Source organism: Podarcis cretensis, assembly GCF_951804945.1.
Source record: "Podarcis cretensis genome assembly, chromosome: 2".
In the NCBI taxonomy this organism is placed as follows: Eukaryota; Metazoa; Chordata; class Lepidosauria; order Squamata; family Lacertidae; genus Podarcis; species Podarcis cretensis.
The window spans coordinates 119769440-119789923 of record NC_137171.1 but is presented as its reverse complement, the minus strand read 5'-3'; the positions used below and the strand labels follow the sequence as shown (position 1 = coordinate 119789923).

Genomic DNA, 20484 nt, shown 5'->3' with positions numbered 1-20484 from the left:
TTTAGCTTCACGGGTAAAGAGAGCAGTGTGGTATAACAGTGAGAGTGTTGGTCAAAGACAAAAGGCCAGGGTGGTGTAGTGGTTAGTGTGTCCGACAAGGACCTGGGGGAGCAGGGTTTGAATCCCCACTCAGCCATGAGGCTCACTGGGTGACCTTTGGCCAGCCACCATCCATCTGTCAGCCTAACCTACCTCACAGGGCTGCTGTGGGGAGGGGAGAACGATGTTTTGTATGCCACCTTGAGATCACTGGAGGAAAATGTGGGATAAACGTGTAATTATAATAAATCCAAAAGTGAAAAAGGTGCATTGAGGAGGTCTGCTGGATTCTATCTTCCATCTGAGTGAGGCTCTGCTTAGAACAGGAATGGGGAAACCAGTAGATGACGATGCTGATGATTATTACCTGTCAATAATAATAATAATAACACCCTGTCCATCTGGCTGGGATCTCCAGATATTGCTGGATTTGTAGCCAGAACTTTTACCACATGTGGTGGACGTGCTCCAAGGGAAAAGACTTCTGGGAAAGGATTTATAATGAACTGAAAAAAGTGTTGAAAAACACATTTATTAAGAAACCAGAAGCCTTTTTACTTGGTATAGTGGGGGGTGAAATCCCCAAAAAGGATGTTACTTTTTTTCTGTATGCCGCAACAGCTGCAAGAATATTACTAGTGAAGAATTGGAAGAAACAAGATTTACCAACTATAGAAGAATGGCAGATGAAGATGATGGACTATATGGAACTTGCCGAACTGACCAGGAGACTCCGAGACCAGAGAGAAGAGACGGTGGAAGAAGATTGGAAGACGTTTAAAGAATATTTGAAAAAATGTGTTAATATTTAAATCTTAGACTAGCTTTGGAAGTGGATATATGCTGTAGGGTTAGAAGTAGAAGATAGTGTATTTTAAAATAGTATTATTTGTGATAAAATGTGAAGATTTTCATGGTAAAAATAAGCATGATTAAAAAAAAATCAGTTAGAAATTATGATATATGTAAACTGCTAAAGATGAGGTAAAATGAGTATCGGATAGGGAGGACTTGGGAAAGCTCACCTAACAATGTTTAGAAAAAATAAGGAGAAGACAAGAATTTGTTTGTATTGTTTGTTTTTCTGTTTGTGTTGTTTAATTGTGTTATAAAATGAATAATTTTTTTTTTTGAAAAAAAGGATTTGTAGCCAGAGGCAAACAAAATGAGGAGGCTTAGCTTCTACACAGATCCCTTTCTATCTTTTATCCACACAAACAAGGGATCTGATCGGAATTCAAGCACGTGCCCCAGTCAGGCAGTGCATAGCAGAGCTGGCGAGGGCCAGGCAGAGAGGTCCGGAGGGCCACATTTGTCGCCCAGGGAGGGGCAGGAGGGGAGAGGACGCGGGGTCTCTCACCTGTTGCTCCCATCTCAAAGACTCCCGTTGCATCCAGAGGAAATCCTCAGCCAGGGCCACTGCCTGGGTGCAGGACGCGGGCCCCCGTTCCCTGACCCAGCCCTGGATCTCGGGCGGAAGGACAGTCAGGAACTGCTCCAGGATCAGCAACTCCAGGATCTGCTCCTTGGAGTGCCTCTCCACCTTCAGCCACCTCCGGCAGAGCTCCTGCAGTCGGTTGTACACCCCTCGCGGCCCCTCGGCCTCCTGGTACCGGAAGTGCCGGAAATACTGGCGGTTCTTCTCCCGGCTGATGGCGTCCCCTAGCAAGATGGCCGCCTTCACCTTCCCATAATCCTTCCTGTCCCGGCCCTCCAGCCTGCCGAAGGCGTGCTTGGCTTCCCCGCTGAGGGCCGGCAGTAGCCGGGTCACCCACTCCTCGCGCGGCCAGCGGCAGGCTTCGGCCACTTGCTCAAAGGAGGCCAGGAAGGCCTTGGCGTCGTCCCAGGGGGTGGGCTCCTCGGGCGGCTGCGGGGGCCCCGGCTGAGACGCCTCCACCGTCTTCAGGAACTCCTGCCACTGGGCTTCCCACTGCTGAAGGAGGCCATCGCGAGACTCCTGCTTGATCTCTTCCCCCGGTTTCCTCTGGAGGAATTCCCGGATGCTCTTTTCCTGGAGGATCCGCGGGGCCTGCTCGGCGGACATTTCCCTCGCACTCGCTCCCGAAGGCGGCGAATCTCCCGAATGCACCTAGGAGTTCGCCCAGCTCCTCCTTTCCTCGCCCCGACGTTCCCGGACTCGGATTATCCGGGGCGCACAGCGTCCGCCGTTCCACGTCGGCCCAAAGGGAGCAGCGGTTCTCCGCAAAACGTGGCACTTTTCCTGAGGGAGACAGAGAGTAGATTTTGAGAAGGTGAAAAGTGATCACAGAGGCCCTGAAGGCATGTCCAGCCTGCACCTAGATCAGTTTTAGAAACCCAGATATATATGTATATTTCAACATCGTTTTCATCTCATGATATATCATTTCCCATAAGTTTTTCACTTTTTTACATTCCCACCAGAAGCATTTCTACTTAGTCGGTTACGATACATTGAGCCAGAGATTTGGGGTATAATATACAGCTAAACGTTTGGGGAAAACTGTGGAAAGAAGGATTAAAATTTACTGCATGCAATGCTTTGAAAGAAAATGTGATGAAAATGATATATAGGTGGTATATTACCCCTGTGAAATTAGCTAAAATGTATAAAAACAAGTAATAATTGTTGGAAATGTAAAGAAAAGGAAGGAACTTTTTATCACGTGTGGTGGGAATGTAAAAAAGTGAAAAACTTCTGGGAAATGATATATAATGAGATGAAAAAGATGTTGAAATATACATTTATTAAGAAACCAGAAGCATTTTCACTTGGCATTGTGGGAGATCATATTAATAGACAGGATTGTAAGTTGTTTTCATATGCAATGATGGCAGCAAGAGTATGATTGGCACAAAAATGGAAGCAAGAAGAATTACCAACAAAAGAAGAATGGCAAATGAAATTAATGCACTATGCAGAATTAGACAAATTAACAGGAAGGATTCGAAATCTGCGGGACCAGAGAGTCTTAGAAGACTGGAGTAAATATTTGAACTATTTGAAAAGCAATTGTAATAAACAGATTACGCTAATAGGACAGCAAGAAGTTCTGTAAGGAGGACTATTTGAAATATTGCAAGAAAGACTATGGTGAGAATTATTGGTTAAGGATAATTAAAAGTACAGTGGTGCCTCGCAAGGCGAAAATAATCCGTTCCGTGAGTCTCTTCGTCTAGCGGTTTTTTCGTCTTGCGAAGCATCCCTATTAGCGGCTTAGCGGATTAGCGCTATTAGCGGCTTAGAAAAAGGGGGGGGGGAACTCGCAAGACTCGCAAGACGTTTTCGTCTTGTGAAGCAAGCCCATAGGGAAATTTGTCTTGCAAAGCGCCTCGAAAAACGGAAAACCCTTTCGTTTAGCGGGTTTTTCATCTTGCGAGACATTCGTCTTGCGGGGCACCACTGTAATAGAGAAATTAAGAAAGACAGAACAAGTGATAAAGAACGGAAAATCTTCAGAGGTGGTTGACAGAAGTCTAAAATATTGTATAAGATAAGAAGTTATGTTAAATGATTGTTGGAAACGATGTTAAAAAAAACCAATAAAAATGTATATAAATAAAAGAAACCCAGGTATATAAGCTAATCGCAAAATGCCACCTGAAACCTAGGCTCCGGTTGCCGCAATGTAATGTCTAGGCATCAGGTTTTTTTCCCAACGAAATTTCTTCTTCTTAATTTAGGGTTGCCATATTTCAAAAACTGAAAATCCAGATACAAAAGTTAAGTTGATGAGGTTTTTTGTTTTGTTTTGTTTTTGCAAAATTTGGAGATTTTGAGCTATTTTTAAGGAAATTTGCCCAATAAATTTAACATGGGCAGCCAGATGCACGGGTTTTCCTTGAATTTTTTGCCAATGTGCGGAAATTCCGCCTGGATGCTGTTTCCAAATCCCGGATACGGCCGGGAAATCCCAAACGTACAGCAGCCCTACTTAATTTCATTTTTATTCTGATTTCCATTTTAAAGGAAAAGTCTAAAAGCGGTTTACGACACCTTGAAGCATCAAATAAAACAATCCAGAATAAAACAAATTCAAGCTTCAAAATATTCCAGATCCTGCTCTAAGTGGCATGTTGCTCTCCCAATATTTATTTACCCACTTAATTTTATAGAGCTGCTCCGCAGCAGGACTCTCGGAAGCCAGGGTGGTGTAGTGGTCAGAGTGTCGGACCAGGATGTGGGAGATCAGGGTTCAAGTCCCCACTCTGTTATGAAGCTCATTGAGTGACCTTGGATTCAGTCACAGCCTCTTAACCTACCTCACAGAGTCGTTGTTGGGATTAACTGAGGAGGGGGTGAACCATGTACTCTTTGGAGAAAAAGTTGGGATATACATGCAATAAATAAGTTCTGCTGACCTGCTTAAAAAAGCTGGAGTGGCCAGTCAGATGGAGATGTCAGTAGCCAACTTAGCATCTAGACATCTCCACGTGGTCACAATTGGACCCGCGCCAGATGCAAAACGCGCCTGGCGCCTGGCTAATTTCTAACAGAGGCCTAGATGTAACAGAATGGAAATTTCATCTATTTAATACCTCTATTCGCCTCAGAGAGCTACAAATCTCAAATTTCCTTGGGAATAGGGACTGATTACTTGGTAATTGTGGCTCTGTGAGGGGAATGGGAGTCTCCTAGCAACTGAGAATCCTCAGCAAGCTACAGTTCCCAGGATTCTTTGGAGGAAGCCATGACGGTTTCTAGCGACACCGTACTGCTTCAAAAGCAGAGTGCAAGATGCAGCCTCAGGGTGTGTGGCCTGCAGCTGCCATTGGCTCCAGCCCCTTGAGCCGCCATTTTGTATCTGGCTTTACTAGAAACTTCCGGTTATTGGTAAAACAAAAATAAAGCAGATTCCCCCAAAACTTTAAGACTACCAAGCCCACTTCTAGGGTCACATTTACACCATAAATTTAAATTGCTCCTATACGACTTTAACTGTCACCAACTCCCCCCGAATAATCATGGGAACTGTAGTTTTTGGTAGCCACAGTCCCACCACCCTCAACAAACTGGGTGCTGCGGTTTGTTCAGGCTGCTGAGAGTTTTTAGGAGACCGCCTAGTCCCAAACTGAATTGAATTCTAAACTATATACTGGAAACGTGGGAGATTACAAGGGGTCTAAAAAAATAGATGTACCGTGCCATATTAGAAGCAAAAAAAACTTGTTTTGATGAACTGGAAAAGCCGCAAAAAGATTCCATTGAGCACATGGATTGACAACATGGACAGACTAGCTACATACGAACGAATTGCATGTTGACGCAAATTAAGAATGGATAAATATGAAGAAATCTGGAAGGAATACTTAAGCGATAAGGCAGACAGATAGTGGTGGGAAGGAGGGGAAGGAGAGGTGGGGAAAAATTGTTAAAAAGGTGTAGTTATAGGTATATCAGTATTCAAATCTGAATTGTTACATTGTGTTATTAGTGTTATTGTGGTTTTTGTTGTATGTGTTCTTTGTGGTTGTTGTTTGTATTGAAAAAATGATAAACAATTTTTTTTAAAAAGGAGACGCCCTATTCCCCTCCCAGAGCTCCAATTCCCAAAAGATAGATTCATGGTGAATCCACCATGGGAATTGCAGCTCAGGGTGGGTGGGGACTGTACGCTTTACGAACTACAGTTCCCCCTCTGGTGGACTTGCCCTAGAGTGAAGGCTTTCTGGGAAATGATATATAATGAGCTGAAAAAGGTATTTAAGTATACCTTCACTAAGAAACCAGAGGCCTTCCTTTTGGGTATTGTCGGCCAGAAGGTGTTAAAGAAGGACCGAACATTTTTTATGTATGCAACAACAGCAGCAAGGATACTTATCGCTAAGCACTGGAAAACCCAAGATCTACCCACACTGGAAGAGTGGCAGATGCAGCTGATAGACTATATGGAACTAGCCGAGATGACTGGCAGAATCCAAGACCTGGGAGAAGAGAAGGTTGAAGAAGACTGGAAGAAATTTAAGATTTATTTTAAAAAGTATTGTAATTTGGTTGAATGTTAAGAAGGATGCTAGATCATAAATAATTGACCACCACTAAATTAGATGGAATTAGGATGATAAGTAGATTGAGGAAAATATAAATCATTCGGAGAACGATTAGATTATGTTTAAAAGAATGGGACCTAAGAATTTAAATAAGATGATAATTTGCTGGTTAAAATTTAAGACGATGTAAGTGGGAGCGGGAGATGTGAGGGAGTCCAAAGAGGTTTTGAAAATATGTTATGATATATGCTATATTGTTGATTATTTTTGCATTTGTATTTAAAAAATCTTAATAAACATTTATATAAAAAAAAGAAAAAGAAAATGGGGGGAAGCCATGACTGTTTAAAGTGGTATCAAGGTGTGTTAAATGTATGGTATAAGTTTGGCCTAAAGGATTAAAAAAAGACTTTTTGTGTATGCAACGACGGCAGCGAGAATGCTTCTAGCCCAGAGATGGAAGGAAGGAAACTGATGGGGAAAATCAGAAACCAGGAAGATCAAGTATTCTTAAAAGACTGGAGTAAATCTTTAGTTTCCTTAAAAGACCATTGTAAACAGTTAAAATCATAGTCAGGGATATTGAACAGATGGATAAAGGAAAAAAATGCAGAGAATTTTATCTTGAATATGGAACCCATTGAGGGAGGGAAGGCGATCCGAAGGTTCAACAGAACCTTTTGTTTTCATGTTTGAAATGGTTAAAATGTATAAAATTTCGTAAAACCAATAAAAAATGTTATAAAAAAGAGGGGTGGGGTGATGGCATCTGAATTTGGACAAGGAAGCCCAAGTCCCTCAGCCACGTCTGCACACCAAGAACGACAGAAAAAGAACAGAGCGTTTTTAAAAGCAGAGGAAGAAGTGGTTAGGAGAGAACACATATTATCTCTCCGGAAAAAGAAAATCCCTCGGAAAACTCAGCCGCAGATGCGAGCTCAGACCACATCCCCTTGCATTGTAACGAAAGCAGCCCATCTCATTTTCTTCCTTAAGGAGTTTTGGTAGCCATTATGGCAACCTCAAGCCGCTCCCCCCCCTGGCAAGGAGAAGCTTCCCCACTTTTTGCAAAAAAAAATAAAAATAAAACATTGCTACACAAATGCCACATAACCCGTTGTGCATGGCTTTCTCTACCCTCAGAGCAAACACTGGTTTCCAAGTAGGGGGTCTTTATGGCAGGGTTGCCGTATTTCAAAAAGTGAAAATCAGGATACAAAATCTACACTTCCAGACACAGGTTGCCATACCCCCCCTGGTTTTTCGGGATGTTTTTGCCAATTTTTGAAAATTCCGCCCAGATGCTATTTCCAGCGGGCAACTCCCAGCTAAACCTGGGAAATTCTGGATGTAAAGCACCCCTACTTTATGGACAAACATCCAGGGATGTGGGTGGGGAGGTGGAGACCCCCAGGCTTCGGGTGGGGTGGGGGACCCGAGGTTTGCAAACCCTTTAAAAAACAAAAAAAGCTTTTGAGAATAAAGGGCTGGTGGGGGGAACCCTAAAAACAGCCAAGGAGAATAGTGCATGATCAGTGGTCTTAGAATTTAGCATGCAGTCCTTGCTTTCCCCCGACCTCAACAGCAACCCTGAAAGGTAGGTTAGGCAGAAAAATAGTGACTGGCCCATAGAGACCAGCAAGATTTATGGCCAAAGTGGGAATTTTGAACTCTAAGTGTCCATCCGTCCCAGATCTATTGTCATGCCGTGCCATGCCCAATTTTTAAACACAAATTTATTTAATTATTTCACTGCCCTTCTGCTGCTGACGTTTCTCATACCCCGTACTTGGGTAGCCGGATTAATTTCTCAAACAGCTTTTCGTTTGCATTTTGTTGCAAGCAGGTTTTGCCTCCCCAAAAGCTCTTTTGGTCAGGACGTCACTCGGCACAATTCAGTGATGTGAATCATTCATGTTTGTGTAGGGCTGAAGCCAAGGGTGGGGCAGACTTGATGTTTCTCAGGCCCACCACCAACCAGAACCAGGTGCGAAAGACGTACAGTTAGAGCAGGGTGCCTCTGAGCATATTCTGAACCCAGAGATTTTCTTTTTCTGTCAGTACGAGAACAGCGCTGAACTCATTGTCTTTTCACACACACGTTAAAAAAGTCCACTAATAGTTTCTCCTTCTCTTCAAGAAACTGTGTTTTCTTCTTTAAATAAAACAAAAATGTGCTTTCCTTGTTTTGAGAAGGTGTGGGATACATGTATAAACTTGTGTGCATCAGGCAATTCTGGAACTACTGTGAGTGTGACAAAATGCCCATTTCACAGATGGGGAAAATTGCAGTACAGTGGTACCTCGGGTTAAGTACTTAATTCGTTCCAGAGGTCTGTTCTTAACCTGAAACTGTTCTTAACTGAAGCACCACTTTAGCTAATGGGGCCTCCTTATGCCGCCGCACCACCGGAGCACGATTTCTGTTCTCATCCTGAAGCAAAGTTCTTAACCCAAGGTACTATTTCTGTATTCTCTCTCAACACGCGCGCAAACCAACATCAAAACAAAGAACAAATAAAACCTAGACAAAATAAGCAGGTGACACAAGTGTGCATGCACATGAAAGCTCATACCAATAACAAACTTAGTTGGTCTCTAAGGTGCTACTAGAAGGAATTATTTTATTTTGATCCGAATAGAAAGATAACCCACCCACCTTTCCCAAAACCCTCAGTAACAAATTGGGAGGGGCAAGAAACATTGGTGGGAGTCAGAGGAGGGGCCTGAGGCCACTCCGGCGTCATGTTGGGGACCCCAGTAATAAATCACAACTTTACCATCCCTTTTTGCAAAGTGCCTTGCATTAATTTACTTTCTGCAAAGTGCCTTGCATATATTAAATGTATTTACGTATACTCGCACACAATCTCCAAATGAAATTCGTGCTCTTCTAAGACACCGTGTGACATTTTTAGCTTTTACACGTAGGCTTTGCTTTTTAAAAATTAACTTTTTATAGGGGGGGAAGGAATTGTTAATTATTTTTTTTTATTGCTATATAAGCAATTGAGGAGGAACGGGGAAGGTTAAAGGCTGCCGTCTTTCTTGGGAGCCCGAAGGCACGTTAAGAGACACAGAATCATAGAACAATGGTAGAGTTGGAAAGGGACCCGAGGGTCATCTAGTCCAACCCCCCCCTGCTTAAAAGCCTCCAAGATAGGAGAGTTCACCACCTCCAGAGGGAGACCGTTCCACTTTTCTGTGTGCATATGTGTATGTGCACATGTGTGTATAGATACATACTTTTTTTAGATAGTTCTTTTTAACAGAGCAGCCCAGTTAAAAGCGTCAGACCAGGGCAGGCTTCAATTCGATTTCAAGCCATGAAACCCTCTGGCTGTGTCTCAGCAACTCAATCCTCTCCCACCCCGACCTACCTCTCAGGGTAGTGAAATAACCACACACACACCGACTTGAGCACCTTAGAAAACAAAGCAGGCTATGAAGCGGCTATGCTGGCCGGGTCTACTCGGAAGTAAGCCCTCCTGGCTTCAATGGGGCTGCCTCTCCCAGGTTCGAAGGGTCCAGTCGAGTATATTCATTGTTAGGTAAACAGAGCAGGCAAGCAACTCATTGTTAGGCAAACGCAGATAATATATGGCCAAGGGATCTAAATCACTCTCAGATTGCTCTCAGTAAATGTGTATTTGTGCATTAGGCTCTCATCCTGAGTTGTTTTTAGGGAGATTTGATGCAGGCGTTGCTACTTAATGAGCTTTCACTCTCATTAAAAAGCCCTGAACGGGACACTCCCTGAGCTGGTTTGGGTGAATGTTCCTTGGGGACGTAACTTCTTCACCAAGTGCTTAAACTATGGAACTCCCTGCCACAAGAGGCAGCCCAACCACCAACTTGGATGGCTTTAAAAGAGGAGGGAAAGGCTGCCAATGGCTCCTAGCTTCAGTGGCCATGTTCCACCTCCGCTGTCAGGGTTGCTGTGAGGATAAAATGGGGAAGCACGAGAATTATGCATGCCACCTGAGGGCCCTTGGAGGAAAGGTGGCAAAACAATGCAATAACAAATGAAACTGAGTGCACCTTAAACGAGCTCAAAATGCACAGGTGCAATTCAATTCCTCCTCCCTTCTTGCAAAGAGCCTCTGCTCTGGAGGATCTGAACCCAGGATCTTGCTCCTCTTCCTTATGACTTATGGCTAGAGGTGGAAGGGAGCGAACTCTCTCTCTCTCTCTTCCCCCTCCGGAGCGAAGAGAGCGACTCGATCCCCCGCCAGATCTCTTGCTTCCCCCACCCACTCAGGATCGTGCCCTTTCTCCGCCTCCTCTTTGGGTGCAACTTACCCAGATTCCCCTCCGGAAGGGACCTGCTCCCCCCCCACTCCGGAGACCCCCCAGATCTGCAGCCACTCCCGGAGGCGAAGGAAGGAGACGGGGGGGAAAGTGGCTTCGCAAGACTCCGTTTGCAGGGGGAGGAGATACAGCAGGAAGAGGCCAGACTAACTCTCTGGGGCTCCTTTCTAGGAATCTGCTCGCTCTCTCTTCCTCTCCTCTTTGGCAAAGCAAAGAGTTGATGCAAGCCCGGATATTATTATCACGTTAATATTAGTATTAGTATTGCAATGGGTTTTCTTCCCTTTTTTATTGCTCTTCTTAACCCCTATCCTTATTTTGGGTTCCACCCTGCTTGTGCATAGTTTGCAAGTCCAGGAATCATGGTTATTTACTTGCAATGCATGGGGGTGTCTCTTTTTCTTTTTTTAATTCCCAACCCCTGTCCTTATTTTGGGTTCCATCCTGCTTATGCATTTGTTATTATTTATTTCCAATGCATCGAGAGCCTTTCTTTCTTTCTTTCTTTCTTTCTTTCTTTCTTTCTTTCTTAGAATCCTAGAGTTGGAAGAGACCACAAGGGCCATCGAGTCCAACCCCCTGCCAAGCAGGAAACACCATCAGAGCACTCCTGACATATGGTTGTCAAGCCTCTGCTTAAAGACCTCCAAAGAAGGAGACTCCACCACACTCCTTGGCAGCAAATTCCACTGTCAAACAGCTCTTACTGCCAGGAAGTTCTTCCTATTGTTTAGGTGGAATCTTCTTTCTTGTAGTTTGGAGCCATTGCTCCGTGTCCGCTTCTCTGGAGTAGCAGAAAACAACCTTTCTCCCTCCTCTATGTGACATCCTTTTATATATTTGAACATGGCTATCATATCACCCCTTAACCTCCTCTTCTCCAGGCTAAACATGCCCAGCTCCCTTAGCCGTTCCTCATAAGGCATCGTTTCCAGGCCTTTGACCATTTTGGTTGCCCTCCTCTGGACACGTTCCAGTTTGTCAGTGTCCTTCTTGAACTGTGGTGCCCAGAACTGGACACAGTACTCCAGGTGAGGTCTGACCAGAGCAGAATACAGTGGCACTATTACTTCCCTTGATCTAGATGCTATACTCCTATTGATGCAGCCCAGAATTGCATTGGCTTTTTTAGCTGCCGCGTCACACTGTTGGCTCATGTCAAGTTTGTGGTCAACCAAGACTCCTAGATCCTTTTCACATGTACTGCTCTCAAGCCAGGTGTCACCCATCTTGTATTTGTGCCTCTCATTTTTTTTGCCCAAGTGAAATACTTTACATTTCTCCCTGTTAAAGTTCATCTTGTTTGTTTTGGCCCAGTTCTCTAATCTGTCAAGGTCGTTTTGAAGTGTGATCCTGTCCTCTGGGGTGTTAGCCACCCCTCCCAGTTTGGTGTCATCTGCAAATTTGATCAGGATGCCCTTGAGTCCATCATCCAAGTCGTTGATAAAGATGTTGAATAAGACTGGGATGTTGAATAACCCCTGTCCTAATTTTGGGTTCCATCCTGCTTGTGCATAGTTTGCAAGTCCAGATACTACTTATTATCTCTTTGCAATGCTTAGGGGTGTGTTTCTTTTTCTTCTTAAATTCCCAACCCTGACCCTTATTTTGGGTTCCATCCCGCTAGTGCATTTGGGGCTTTTGTTTGTTTGTTTTAAAATTGGCCGGTTTCCCCACAAAGGAAAGGTGCCTAGCATCTGCTTTGGGGCTCGCAAGGGCTTCTGGGAACTGTAGTTCAAAACAAAGGCAACAACAAACCTGTTTTCCTAGAGCAGGCATAGGCAAACCCGGCCCTCCAGATGTTTCAAGACTGCAATTCCCATCATCCCTGACCACTGATCCTGGTAGCTAGGGATGATGGGAGTTGTAGTCCCAAAACATCTGGAGGGCCGAGTTTACCTATGCCTCTCCTAGGGAAAGGAGGTGGTGCAAGTTTGTGGAAGAAAGAAGTCTTGTGAACCTTGAAGGGTTAACGTGTAATCCTATACACGTCTACCATAGTGCAATCCTATAAATGTCTACCATGGGCCCAGCCAGGATTTTAAATTACTTTCTTTCGACCCCAAGTGCTCAGAAAAATCTGTCGAAATCCTTCTACAATTTCTTCTTTTAGTTAAGTATTTTTATTTATTTACTTGATGGGGGGCAGCTGTTCCCCTTGCCCACCTAGCTACACCCATGATGTTTACTCAGAAGTAAACTACACCAAAAAAAACCACCCTTTTAAAGCACATGGCTTCCCCCAAACAAACATGGGAAATGTACTTTCTCACCCACAGAGCTACACTTCCCAGGACCCTTAATAGACTAATTCCCAGGATCCCTTGGGAGAAACGGTGTGATTTAAATGCACATTGTAGTATATAGCGCTGGCTTTGCACAAACAAAAAAGCTGGTCTGTAACCTCCTTGCGAGGGCTTCTGGGAACCGTGGTTCATGCCAGGGTCGGGAGCCATTATTATGAACATGAGAAGGGCCTGCTGGCCCATCTAATTCAAGATCCTGTTCTGGCACAGATGACCAAGAAACATGATCAGAGTTCAAGGCTGTCCTCCATTGCTGGTGGCTGAAGCAATATCTGGGAGCAAGAGAACTCCCAGGACACCATATTTCTCCCTAGTTTGCTAATCTCTTTCTGATCCCGGTCCAGAAGCTTGCAAGATTTGCATTAAACACACGTTATGTGTGTTGTTGAAAGCCAGATGTGAGCAAACAGGTTCGAAGGGTCCAGTCGGGTATATTCATTGTTAGGTAAACAGAGCAGGCAAGCAACTCATTGCTAGGCAAACGCAGATAATATATGGCCAAGGGATCTAAATCACGATCAGATTGCTCTCAGTAAATGTGTATTTGTGCATTAGGATCTCATCCCGAGTTATTTTTAGGGAGATTTGTTTTTTTTTTTTTTTAATAAATATTTATTAAGATTTTTTTTAAAATACAAAATGCAAAAATAATAAACAATATAACATGAATCGTAACACATTTTCCAGAACTTCTTTGGACTCCCTCACATCTCCCACTCCCACTTACATCGTTATAAATTTTTCCCAGCAATTTATCATCTTGTTTATATTCTTAAATTTTGTTCAATTAGTTTGATCTATTCTCCACAAATTTTATATTTCCCTCAATCTGACTTATCGTCAATTTCAAATCTAATTCAGTGGTAGGCAATTATTTATGATCTAGCATCCTTCTTAGCCTTCAACCAAATTACAATACTTTTTTAAATAAATCTTGAATTTCTTCCAGTCTTCTTCAACCCTCTCTTCTCCCAGGTCTCGGATTCTGCCAGTCATCTCGGCCAGTTGCATATAGTCCATCAGCTGCATCTGCCACTCTTCCAGTGTGGGTAGATCTTGAGTTTTCCAGCTCTTGGCGATGAGTATCCTTGCTGCCGTTGTTGCATACATAAAAAATGTTCGGTCCTTCTTTAACACCTTCTGGCCGACAATGCCCAGAAGGAAGGCCTCTGGTTTCTTAGTGAAGGTATACTTAAATACCTTTTTCAACTCATTATATATCATTTCCCAAAAGGCCTTCACTCTAGGGCAAGTCCACCAGAGGTGAAAGAATGTTCCTTCATGTTCTTTACATTTCCAACATTTATTATCAGACAAATGGTATATTTTGGCAAGTTTAACTGGGGTCATGTACCATCTATATATCATTTTCATTACATTTTCCTTCAGAGCATTACATGCAGTGAAGTTCAACCCAGTGGTCCACAACCTTTCCCAGTCCTCAAACATAATATTATGCCCAATATCCTGAGCCCACTTTATCATAACCGATTTAACCATTTCGTCTTGTGTATTCCATTTCAGCAGCAAGTTATACATTCTTGATAATACCTTAGTCTTAGGCTCTAACAGTTCTGTTTCCAACTTCGATTTCTCCACCTGGAACCCTAGCTTTTTGTCATTTTTAAAAACTTCTTTAATCTGAGCGTAGTGTAACCAGTCTCGCACTTTATCCTTCATTTTCTCCAAACTCTGCAATTTCCAATTGTCTCCATCTTTTTCTAATATTTCCCAATATTTTGGCCATTTGGCCTCCATATTGGGTCTTTTTCGGGCCTTAGCTTCCAGAGGTGAAAGCCACCTCGGAGTTTTGTTTTCCAGTAAGTCTTTGTATTTTGTCCAGACATTAAAAACTGCTTTCCTGACAATATGGTTCTTGAAGACCTTATTGATCTTAACCTTATCGTACCATAGATATGCATGCCAACCAAAAGCATTGTTAAACCCTTCCAAATCCAATACGTCAGTGTCTTCGAGAAGTAGCCAGTCTTTTAGCCAGCAAAAGGCTGCGGCTTCATAATACAACTTTAAGTCCGGCAGGGCAAAGCCCCCTCTTTCTTTCGCATCAGTTAGTATCTTAAACTTAATTCTGGGCTTTTTGCCCTGCCAGACAAATCTAGATATATCTCTCTGCCACTTCCGGAAACACTCTGTCTTGTCCACAATCTGCAATGTTTGAAACAAAAACAACATCTTTGGCAATACATTCATCTTAACAGCAGCAATTCGGCCTAACAGAGAAAGCTTCAATCTTGTCCAACTATCCAAATCTCTCTTAATTTCAGACCAACATTTTTCGTAATTATCCTTAAATAGACTCAGATTTTTTGCTGTTATGTTTACCCCTAGGTACTTTACTTTTTTAACCACAGTTAGTTCCGTTTCTCTCTGAAACTGTTCCGACTCTACATCTGTCAGATTTTTCCCCAACACCTTAGTTTTCTGTTTATTTAGTTTAAATCCTGCCACCCGACCAAAATCTTGGATCAGTTGTAATACTCTTTTTGTACTAGATTCTGGCTCCTGCAGGGTCAAAACTAGGTCATCTGCAAAAGCTTTAAGTTTATATTGTTTCGCTCCGACCTGAATCCCTTCCACCAACCGGTCCCCTCTAATCATATTCAAGAGCACCTCCAGAACTGATATAAATAACAAAGGGGAAATCGGGCAGCCTTGTCGTGTTCCTTTTTCAATTTTAAACTCTTCAGTAACCACATTGTTTACTATCAATTTAGCCTTTTGTTCTGAATATATTGCATCAATCCCATTCTCAAAACCCCGACCCACTCCCATTTCTTTTAAATTTCCCTTCATAAATTTCCAAGAGATATTATCAAAGGCCTTCTCCGCATCTATAAAGATTAACACTGCTTTTGTATTTATATCAGTTTGCAAAAGTTCCAAAATGTCAATAATGTTCCTTGTATTAGCAAACATGTGTCTACCTGGGAGAAAGCCTGCCTGGTCTTTATGAATTACTTCATTTAAAACTTTTTTAAATCTACTTGCCAAAACATCTGCAAAAATTTTGTAATCCACATTTAAAAGGGAGATGGGACGGTAGTTCTTAAGTTGCGTCTTTTCAGCTTCCGATTTTGGTATCAATGTGATGAAAGCTTCCTTCCACGATTCCGGCGCCCTCCTCCCCTCCATAATTTCATTGCTAACCTCCATCAGTGGTTGAATCAAATGGTCTTTTAATATCTTATAATACTTGGAGGTTAGCCCGTCTGGCCCTGGAGATTTGCCCGGTTTCATGTTTTGAATGGCTTGTTCAATTTCTTGACATGTTATTTTACTGTTCAGGAGAGATCTATTTTCTTGTGACAGCCTTTTAAGTCCATTTTTCTCCAAAAATTGTTTTATCTCGTCCTCATTCTGCGGCCCTTGAGTATATAATTTTTTGAAGTATTTCTGGAAACACTTTCTAATCTCCGTGGGGTTCTGAATGTTTCTTCCTTCAATTTCCAAATTTGTAACTGTATTCAATTTTTGTCTCTTCTTCAACTGCCAAGCTAGCAGTTTCCCACATTTGTTTGCCGATTCAAAAGTTTTTTGTTTCATTAATTTAATCTTCCACTCTATTTCCTGATTTATCAATTTAGAATACTGTGCTTGATAGAGTTTGATTTCTCTCAAGATCGGCAGGGACTTCGGGTTTGATCTTAACTTCTTCTCCAATTCTTTTATTTTCTCCAAAATCTTATCTTTTCTGTCATTTTGTATCCTCTTCCTTGCCGCATTCTGTTGTATCAAGAACCCCCTCATCACAGCTTTACTTGCATCCCAAATAATTCTTTTTTCCACCGCAGTGTTCATATTTATCTCAAAGTAATCCTTCAATGCTTTCTGGGCCTTCTTAGTAATCTCCTGATCTCTGAACAGATTGTCATTCATCTTCCATCTGAAGGAACCAGTTGGTAATAGTATCATATCCATTTTCAGTGCGTTATGGTCGGAGCAGGTTTTTGGGCAGATTTCCACCTTTCTGACCTTCGGTGCCAGACCTCTAGTTATCCATATTTGGTCGATTCTTGTCCAAGTCAGCTGAGCTTCAGAGAAGAATGTTCCTTCTTTTCCCAAGGGATTCTTCGTTCTCCAAATGTCAATCCAGTCCATATTGTCAGTCAGTTCAAAAAAGGTCTTTGGTAGTCTGCCATCTTTAGTGACATTCTGGCTTTGTGACTTATCCATGTTTGTTGATACGACCCCGTTCATGTCTCCCATCATGATGATGTTGTCATAATCCAGATGTTCCAGCATAGTCTCATGCAACTTCTTGAAAAATTCCGACTTCCCTTCATTTGGTGCATAAATTCCTAATATCAGAATCTTTTCTCCTTGATGTTGTATTTCGATTGCCAAAATTCTTCCATATTCATCTTTAAATAAGAATTTAGGTGACAGGCTCTCTTTTGCATATATCACCACGCCTCTCTTCTTTACTTTGTCTGAAGATATAAATTCCTGACCAAGTCTTTTATTTATTAGTACTTTCCGGTGGAGCCTAGTCACATGTGTTTCTTGTAAGCAAATAATGTCCAATTGTTCCTTTTTCAATATATGAAAAAATTTCCTTCTTTTTTCCGGAATGTTACAGCCATTTATATTCCAGCTCAAAAGTTGCAGAGACATCCTGGATAAGTCTGGTTATTTTTCTAGGGGTAGTACCTTATTCGCTAGGTCTTCAGAATCCGAGGGTGCAGGCACCTCTGGTACTACAGGCCCCGAGGGTAGTTCCAATCCTTTTTGAAGGTCCTCTCCGTACGCAGTCAGAAATTTGTCTCTATCTTCCAGTGATCTGATTTTAATCTTCTTCCCTCTAAAAGTAAAAGATAATCCTTGAGGAAAGTCCCACCTGAAGATAATTGTGTTGCTCCTTAACAATCTTGTTAGTTCCAAATAATCAGATCTAAGGTCCAAAAGTTGTTTAGGAATATCCTTAAAAATTTCGATTCTTTTGTCCAGAATGTCCAGTGACTTTCCGTAATGTAAACCCAAAATCTTGTCCCTTTCCTCCTTTGATCTCAGTATTATTAAACAATCTCTGGGCTTCTCTCTCTTTATAAGTCTTCCAAGTCTGAAGGCTGATGTAATTTTAAAGTCTTTTTCCTCTAGGTTCCAAAACTTGGAAAATTCTTTAGTCAAGAACTCAGCTAAGTTGCCTTCTTCCACCTCTGGTATCGACCTTATCCTTAAATTAGTCTGTCTATTCTGTAGTTCTATCATAGAAAGATAGGTCTGATGTTCACCTACTTGTTTGCTGAGTGGTCTTACCTCTTTCTCTAAATTTCCCAATCTTTGGCTGGTATCTTCAGCCAATTTCCGATTTTCACCTGCAGTCTCCTTCAGTTCTCCAATTGCTTGCACATTTTGTGCAACTTGTCCAGTTAGTCTATTTAAACATTCAGTATTTTGTTCAATTTTAGCTGTTTGCTGATCAGCTTTTTTATCCAAAGATTCCACTTTTTTATCCAAAGATTCCAGTTTTTCAAGAATTTTCTCTAAAGTAGAACTGATTTCTCCTGAGGCCATCTCTTCCAATTGAAATTCCTCAGTTTCTGCCCGTGGCAGAGAAGCAGCTTCTTTCTCAGAAGTCAGAGTAGGCAAAGTAAGCACAGTAGGCACAGATGATCTGCGTGCCTGGGAGACTGCGGTTAGAGTTGTTTGTCTGGTTCTCGGTCCCTTTTTTCTTGCGCCACTCATTCCAGAGTTATCTAAAATTCAAGGTCAAGCTGAGTTGTTCCCATGAGAAAAACAACGGCCCAGATGGTAATAGTCAGACAGGAGGCCGGGAAAGGGAAAGTAAAACAATGTCACTGCTATTAATCCCAAATCCTCTAGGGGGAACTTAAAATGTCTTTAGGAAAGAAGACAATTTCAATAAAAATATTGTAATCCCATTTAATGTCCGAGAGCCTTCAATAAGGTAATTTTTAGCAGAGTTAGTGTTTAAAAAGTCACAGTGTTTCAGACAGTGCTTGCTGGTATTCCAAAAGATGCTTCAAAGTAACCAGTTCAGACTCCCTCAGATTGTTTCAAAGTTTAAGTTCAAAAGTATCCAGCCCTGCAAGCTGGCTACTCAATTACTCAGGCAGTTCCAGCACCTGGGATTCTTGCTTTAATTATAATCCAAATAGAAGAAAGGTATCAAAGTCCACATAAAAGTCATATAATCAATTACTTAAAGTCCTTATTCGGCTTAAAAATAATTTCCACGGATGTCCAGATCAGTTAGATTAAAAGTTCACTCTTTGCCTCCACTCCTCCGGCTCTTTGCTTAATGATTCAATGACAGCGGAAGACGGACTTCCTATTTTTCGTCACTCCGCTTTCAGCCAAATTAAATACTTAAAGTCCCGAAACTTTTAGAGTCCGTTTACTCACGGGTTGTTGTTTTCCGAATCTGTAGTTTAGGAAGAAAGGACAGCGCTCACCGGCAGCAGCAACGCGGCTTCACTCCGCCGATTGCGGAACGATCCTCAGCGCCGCAACCCCCTCCGCGATCCGGAGCCCCTTACGGGGTTCCTTCAACGTTTTGGGGGCTGCTCCTGGCGCCCGCCGGACCCCAAGACCACAGGCTTCTGCTGCCTGTGGTTTTCCAAAGTGGGTCCCCGCTTCGCCGCAGCGGGAGACCCTTTTTCGGCGGAGCTTCCCTTCCCCGACTAGGAAAGGGCAGCCATTGCCGTTCGCGCCGCCTCCGGAAGCTCTATTTTTTTTTTTTTTTTTTTTTTTTTAGGGAGATTTGATGCAGGCGTTGCTACTTAATGAGCTTTCACTCTCATTAAAAAGCCCTGAACGGGACACTCCCTGAGCTGGTTTGGGTGAATGTTCCTTGGGGACGTAACTTCTTCACCAAGTGCTTAAACTATGGAACTCCCTGCCACAAGAGGCAGCCCAACCACCAACTTGGATGGCTTTAAAAGAGGAGGGAAAGGCTGCCAATGGCTCCTAGCTTCAGTGGCCATGTTCCACCTCCGCTGTCAGGGTTGCTGTGAGGATAAAATGGGGAAGCACGAGAATTATGCATGCCACCTGAGGGCCCTTGGAGGAAAGGTGGCAAAACAATGCAATAACAAATGAAACGTATGGTATTGGGAAGTGTGACGTTAGGCTGGATTATCTCCTGCAGCCTGTTATGGTAAAATCTGGGTGCGGGGCTACTCTGCCACCCAGCTCGTCGGACTAAGTGTCCGCGGGTCCCTGCGGAGGAAAATGAGCTCAGCCGGAGACAGGAGCAAGCAGCAGAAGATCCAAGTTTATTGCGCAACAGGTTCAAGATGAGATTGAACAGCGAGAAAGGGGTGACATAAACTTTTGAAACTTCCCTCCATGTCCCAGAATACAGTGCAAAATACATCCCAGTTACATCATGAATACATTAAGAAGAGGTTGGGTTACACAGATTACATCATGAATACATTAAGAAGAGGTTGGGTTACACAGGATTAACATATGGAGGAGGGAGGGGGCAATATGCAGAGCTGGAGATATGCACAGATAAGCACATCCTGAGTACTGGTGATGAGAAGACAATGGTCCATGTACTGGCATTGCCCGGAGGAAAGGCTTGGCAGAGTGATTTGACAGGATTAGGGTCTTGACACCTTGCTTGAGGGATTATGGAGGACAGGGGAGGTGTGATGGAGTCCTAGAGAAATTGAGCAAATTGGCACGTTGATTTTCTATGAATTTTATAGATTTTAGTCCCTTTTGACATTGACAATTGGAAATAAATTGATATATTGTACCGAAGAAGGTGAAGACATGCCCCCCCCCTCCATATCAAGCCTAATCCCAAACAGAGACCCTGCTCCACAGAGAATAAGCTCCCTTGCCCAGTTTGCTATTCTCTTGA

General features: G+C 42.8%; 2 protein-coding genes across 6 annotated transcripts in view; both read right to left on the bottom strand.

Moving 5' to 3' along the window:
- Window positions 1–10449, bottom strand: part of LOC307208582 (uncharacterized protein) — a 91367-nt gene extending 80918 nt beyond the window's left edge. For 3 of the 4 annotated variants that reach the window (XR_013835194.1, XM_079963332.1, XM_079963334.1), the window contains exons 1-2: window positions 10312–10449; window positions 1400–2260 (exon numbers count right to left, since the gene is read on the bottom strand). Coding sequence is in view for 3 of the 4 variants with exons in the window: in XM_079963332.1 (XP_079819458.1) it covers window positions 1400–2083 (684 nt within the window). In the remaining variant the exon portion in view is untranslated. Of the gene's footprint in view, window positions 1–1399; window positions 2261–4281; window positions 4578–10311 lie in introns of those variants that run through there. The other variant, XM_079963333.1, reaches the window with a different exon arrangement.
- LOC307208477 (uncharacterized protein) overlaps window positions 1–20484 on the bottom strand; it is a 130190-nt gene that overhangs the window by 21128 nt on the left and 88578 nt on the right. The window lies entirely within an intron of this gene.